The 1,097-nt window shown below is 56.6% G+C and overlaps 1 protein-coding gene across 1 annotated transcript in view; it reads right to left on the bottom strand.

Moving 5' to 3' along the window:
- The window catches only part of LOC119582375 (amino acid transporter AVT1D-like), a 47,677-nt gene that overhangs the window by 21,891 nt on the left and 24,689 nt on the right, over positions 1–1,097 (bottom strand). Inside the window, exon 4 of the mRNA XM_037930589.1 lies at positions 883–1,076. Coding sequence (XP_037786517.1) covers positions 883–1,076 — 194 coding nt within the window. The remainder of the gene's footprint in view (positions 1–882; positions 1,077–1,097) is intronic.

The following is a 1,097-nucleotide window of genomic DNA, read 5'->3' as shown; positions in this document are numbered from 1 at the left end:
CCTAACCCTTCCACTTTCATCCTCATCCTTCATCGGACACCCTAATACCCCTTCACCTCTCATCCTTTCACCCTAACAGCTCTTACCCTTGCCCTTGCTCTTCACCCTTTTCCCCTCATCTTTCACCCTCTCCCTCCCCTCATTTCTTACCATTTTCCACTCCTCTCTGACCCTTTCCCCCCCTCACTTTTTACCCTTTTCCCCTCATCTCTCACCCTTTAACCCTCAACCCTTTTCCCTCGTCTCTTACCCTTTACCCCTCACTCTTTGCCCCCTCATCCCTCATCCTTTTCCCCCTCATTTCTCATCCTTTTCCCTCTCATCTCTCTCCCCTCTCCCTTCACCCTTTCCCCATACCCCTCTCCCTTTTCCCGTTATCCCTCTCCCCCTTACCCCTCCACCTTTCCCCTTAGCCCTCCCCCTTTTCTCCTTATCCCTCTCCCTTTTCCCTTCACCCTTTCCCCTTACCCCTCCCCCTTTCCCCCATAACCCCTCCCCCTTTCCCCCATAACCCCTCCCCCTTTTCCCCATAACCCCTCCCCCTTTTCCCCATAACTCCTCCCCCTTTCCCCCATAACCCCTCCCCCTTTCCCCCATAACCCCTCCCCCTTTTCCCCATAACCCCTCCCCCTTTTCCCCATAACCCCTCCCCCTTTCCCCCATAACCCCTCCCCCTTTTCCCCATAACCCCTCCCCCTTTTCCCCACATCTCTCACCCCCAACACCTCTCACCCTTTCCCCATCACCCTCCCCCTTTTCCCCATAACCCCTCCCCCTTTTCCCCATAACCCCTCCCCCTTTTCCCCATAACCCCTCCCCCTTTTCCCCATAACCCCTCCCCCTTTTCCCCACACCTCTCACCCCCAACACCTCTTCCCTTACCTGTATTAGCGACGGCCCTGGGAAGTGCCAGGACCCCGGAGCCAGACATCTCGGCCACAAGGAACGCTGCGGCAAGAGGAACACTAAGGCAGCGACCCGTTTTCTCTGGTGCATTTTGAGGGGGGGACTCATCTCCCGCAGAAGGGGCCGGGTTGGTGATGTTGTATACGACGCTCCAGCAGAGTTTTTTCATTCTGTGGAGATAAAGGGGGCCG

This window comes from Penaeus monodon, chromosome 15, assembly GCF_015228065.2.
Source record: "Penaeus monodon isolate SGIC_2016 chromosome 15, NSTDA_Pmon_1, whole genome shotgun sequence".
NCBI lineage: Eukaryota > Metazoa > Arthropoda > Malacostraca > Decapoda > Penaeidae > Penaeus > Penaeus monodon.
The sequence above is the reverse complement of the archived record's forward strand: the minus strand, read 5'-3'. Positions and strand labels throughout refer to the sequence as shown.